Source organism: Bidens hawaiensis, unplaced genomic scaffold (assembly GCF_021521415.1).
Source record: "Bidens hawaiensis isolate Kalapana, Puna unplaced genomic scaffold, B.hawaiensis_p1.1 tig00031440_1, whole genome shotgun sequence".
Classification (NCBI taxonomy): Eukaryota; Viridiplantae; Streptophyta; class Magnoliopsida; order Asterales; family Asteraceae; genus Bidens; species Bidens hawaiensis.
This window is the reverse complement of record NW_027495289.1, coordinates 58188-62902: the sequence shown is the minus strand read 5'-3', so window position 1 is coordinate 62902 and position 4715 is coordinate 58188. Positions and strand designations below refer to the sequence as shown.

The 4715-nt window shown below is 36.7% G+C and overlaps 1 protein-coding gene across 1 annotated transcript; it reads left to right on the top strand.

The window, feature by feature from the left end:
- Positions 1-429: 429 nt before the first annotated feature.
- LOC143582079 (glyceraldehyde-3-phosphate dehydrogenase, cytosolic-like) lies at positions 430-2717 on the top strand. The gene is made up of 11 exons (XM_077064724.1): positions 430-459; positions 548-648; positions 725-840; positions 935-1034; positions 1192-1338; positions 1415-1475; positions 1553-1650; positions 1750-1892; positions 1981-2064; positions 2171-2260; positions 2348-2717. Exons 1-11 carry the CDS (start codon positions 432-434, stop codon positions 2388-2390), a joined length of 1011 nt encoding a protein of 336 aa, XP_076920839.1. The 5' UTR covers positions 430-431; the 3' UTR covers positions 2391-2717.
- The last annotated feature ends 1998 nt before the right edge of the window (positions 2718-4715 follow it).

The window sequence follows — 4715 nt, the reverse complement described above, 5'->3', positions numbered from 1 at the left end:
TAAATTATTTGGTAAAAAATATAAATTTTGGTTGTATATTTATAATCCAAGCAAATAGATTCATGCTAACCCCTAGCAAGTAGCAACAACATTCATTTACAAATTTGATACTAGTGGCTAGGATATTTACAGATAAATATGTTTATGAAGACCAAATTTACAAGGTAGATAGCCAAAAACACTTAAGCTAAAGAAAAACATAGTGAAAAGATACACAATAATAATAATTAAAAAAAAAAGAGTATGCTAAATTGGTGAAGTCTTTGGTCCACTAGAGATCCGCCAAATTATAATCACCATCACCTCTTCTCCGCCATTTATGCTAAGTTTGCATGTATATATATGAACCATATTAATCTCACTCTCTACAACACGTACAATCTACGTACCTGAATTAATTAATCTCTATACTAATTATACATTCAGTCATAATGGGCAAGGTCAAGATCGGAATCAATGGTAATTAGCCTGTCATCCATATATAACCACTTTCATTTCTTTCATTTCTTTGCCCAATGTTACATTAATATTCTTTTGTGTCATGCAGGATTTGGAAGAATTGGCCGATTGGTTGCTAGAGTTGCGCTTCTGAGCGATGATATTGAACTCGTTGCTGTTAATGATCCCTTCATTACTACCGAATACATGGTACATCTCGGTTATTATATGCATCTATGTGTTGATCTATATATGGGTTTATCGTAATGTTCGTGTTGTTGTTCAGATATACATGTTCAAGTATGATAGTGTTCATGGGCCATGGAAGAAGCATGAGATCAAAGTGAAGGATGATAAGACTCTTCTCTTTGGAGACAAACCGGTTACTGTTTTTGGCATGAAGTATGCATGCATGCTTCTTCATCCTTATTCCTTGCATTGCAACACACCTAAAACCGATGAATATTCTTTTAATCTTTATTGATTCGTTGTATAGGAACCCGGAGGAGATCCCATGGGGCCAAGCTGGAGCTGAATATGTTGTTGAATCCACCGGAGTTTTCACCGCTAAGGACAAAGCTGCTGCTCACTTGAAGGTCGGTTTTGACCTATTTAACCGATTTTAATTAAACATGTCATGTTCTTATTGACCTGTATAACCTGATTAATAAAATAAGTGCCCGTCACGATTCTTTATACTATTTTGGTTTTATAAATTGTTCATTATAACACTTTGGTTATTTTTCTTGTTAGGGAGGTGCAAAGAAGGTGGTTATCTCTGCTCCGAGTGCAGATGCTCCCATGTTTGTGATGGGCGTCAACGAGAAAGAGTACAAGCCCGATATCACAATCGTCTCTAATGCTAGCTGCACCACTAACTGTCTTGCTCCACTAGCCAAGGTCGCCTTTACCGTCAATGATACACTAATTGTAGATCGTCAACATTTCATTATCTGGATGAATTCGTTATATGCAGGTTATTCATGACAAATTTGGCATTGTTGAGGGACTCATGACCACCGTTCACTCCATAACAGGTTGCATATGCTTCCATTCGGTTTTATTCAACATGCTTATTTAATTGTTGATTAACTGAGTCCTCTGTATCGTTCAGCAACTCAAAAGACGGTTGATGGTCCGTCAATGAAGGACTGGAGAGGTGGAAGAGCCGCTTCATTTAATATCATTCCTAGTAGCACCGGAGCTGCTAAGGTAGTGTCTTGGGTCTTTTTGATAAAAAGACTATTATTTGTGTGATAAAGATTTTGATATTTATTATTTAACACGAATGTACTCGATTGTGTTTTGAAGGCAGTTGGAAAAGTTTTGCCTGCACTTAATGGGAAGCTAACAGGGATGGCCTTTCGTGTACCAACTGTTGATGTTTCAGTTGTTGATCTTACTGCAAGGCTCGAGAAGCCTGCTTCATATGATGATATCAAGGCTGCTATCAAGTAAAGATAAATTAAACCAGCTTGATTGAAATTGACTTCAGACATTTGCATAGTAAATTTATGATTATGTGATTATTTTGTTGTTTAGGGCTGAAGCCGAGGGAAGCATGAAGGGAATCCTAGGTTTCACCGAGGATGATGTTGTGTCCACGGACTTTATAGGCGACTGCAGGTCAGTCAATTGTTCGGTTTCAACTTATTAAAATAAAAACTGATTCTGTTTTGAGTTATGTTTTAAGGTTTGAAAAACTTGACATGTGTTTTTTGGTATGTAACAGGTCCAGCATATTCGATGCTAAAGCCGGGATTGCATTGAACAACAACTTTGTTAAGGTTGTCTCGTGGTATGACAACGAATGGGGTTACAGGTATGCTTTGTAAATTGTAACACTATATAACATCACACCCTTTAATAATCACTTGATTGATCTTTGTTTATTTTGTTCTGCGTGCAGTAATCGTGTGGTCGACTTGATTCGCCACATGGCAAAGTCTTAAAGCTGTTGTTGCACGGGAGCACAGTTTTGCCTACTTCTTATAGGCCGGATCGATTAATGTTTTGGGAATTAATTAATAATGAGAGGGAATTTGATGTTACATTGTTATGTTATATGAATTTTCTTGAGAATCCATTTTTGCATATTTGATTGATTTAATTATGTGTACTTGCATATATAGCATACTTATGGTATAACATTTGATAAGCTTATGTGAAAGTTTATGAAGGGTTCAAGCCTTGCTTTCACTCTAAAGTCTAAACATATGCAATCCAATAAATCAGTGAAAATTAATTGCTTGCAAAAATTACCAATTTAGCGTGAAGAATTAAGCCATCTGACTCCCACTATTTGGAAGATACATAACACACTACCACTTGTAGAGGGTTAAAGAAATCTCCCTACAAACAAGTTCTTTTTATTCGGCCCTTCAGAATTCGAGTTTAGCAAGTAGCCGTTTTTTTTTAAATTTGGCCCTTTATAACCCCGTTAAAAAAACTAATAATTTCAAGGCAATGGCGTTCCTAGGTACAAGCCATGGGGTCGACCGCATCCCATAAAATATTTTTTAGTATATGCACTATAATATCTTGAAGATCCAAAAAAAAATGACATTACCCTATGAAATTTTGACAATAACTCCAACTAATTTTTACGTTGACCAAAAGTAATTTAGATAATTTTAAGGATCTTTAGATCAATGAAAATTTTGAATAAACAGAGGTGTGAAATAATCACTTGAGCATTATGAAAGCTCTAAGGGGCACCGCCTTGTTAGAGTTCAATGGGATGAGTGGTTATACTTACACCCCAACTATTATGCTCTTTCATTTAAAGTTGAAACGTTTCAACCTAAAACATTGCAATGTTTCTATAGAGGTAGGGTACCAAAAAAACCTAAATACCCTTAAGTACCACTCGCGGATCATAAAAGGAGCCTCTTACATATCACCCGCGGGACATATGGATCACCCACATATCACGGAAGAGGAAGAACGTCCGCATACCATGCGCGAAAGCATCCGGCACCCTCAGAAGTCATCCGTAGGACAAGACATTGGTCCGCCAATATAACCGGAGGGCAATGCCAATTAGACAGCTGTCAATAACTAACTACACTCTAGAAAAACGTCCACGATTGTTACTTGAGGAGTACGTGACTCACTACGTGAATTTCGACTTTTAGCCACACATGTGGTCTGGGCGATTTGCCACACTTCGGCTTAAATGTGTGGCTAAAAGGTCTTTGACCATGTTTGAAAGCGTTCCAGAATGTTTTGGCCACACATGTTATTCTTCATATGATCATTCTATACCTACTCAGGTACTTTTCGCCACACTTTGAAAAAAACTGTGACAAAATCTAGCCACATTATAAAAACGTGTGGCGAAATGTGACCTACAGTCATAGTTTGTTTGATCTTTGATACATGTGACCAAAAACACATGCATTAGCCACAAACTGTGACATTTAACTAGCCACATGTTTTAATAGTGTGGCCAAATGTGACGAACGACTACTGTATTGATAAGAGACGTGTCTAAAAGGTAAAAGATATAGCCACTTATATTACGTTGTGTGGCCTAATGTCACATTTGTTAGCCGCATTTTTAATAATGTAGCGAAATATGACGAACAACCATTGTATTTATTAGTAATGTGGCTAAAACGCTAAAAATATATGGCCACTTATACGAGGTTGTGTGACCAAAGGGTAGTTTAGTTTTATATGGTTACAACGCTTTATTTTTCCTAAGTACCATCACCTTCACTTCCTCTCAATTACAAACCTAATCCATAAACATCGATTGAAGCTCATTACTCTTCTTCATCACTTTGATTCTTGCTCCAAACTTCATTAACCATCCTGCGATCAAATCTAACGGGGGTTTTCGACATGATTAATTAGAACCCTAGAGATGTCAAAAAATGTTAGGGTTTGAGTTTTGTTGAGATCAGTTGGTTGACAGATTCGTTCTCGTTTATTGATTGGTCTGTAACTCGATGTTAAACAACGATCGTGTAACATCCCAAATTTCAAGATTTTTATAAATATGGATTTTAAACCAAAGAGGGGTCAAAGAGGAAATAAAACAAAAGGGTGGATGATGTATATTTTTGGATATTCTGGATGTGTGTGTGGACAGAAGAAGAAAACAAGCAAGAAGAAGAGAACGAGCAAGAAGGAGAACAGATGATTTCACTTCTCAAATCGATTATCAAATCGAGAATTAGAAAATACATAATCATCGTCTAGTAGATCGATTATTGGGTAAGTGTTTCTAACCCTAAAGTTGGGGCTTTGTTATCTACACTTCATGCATG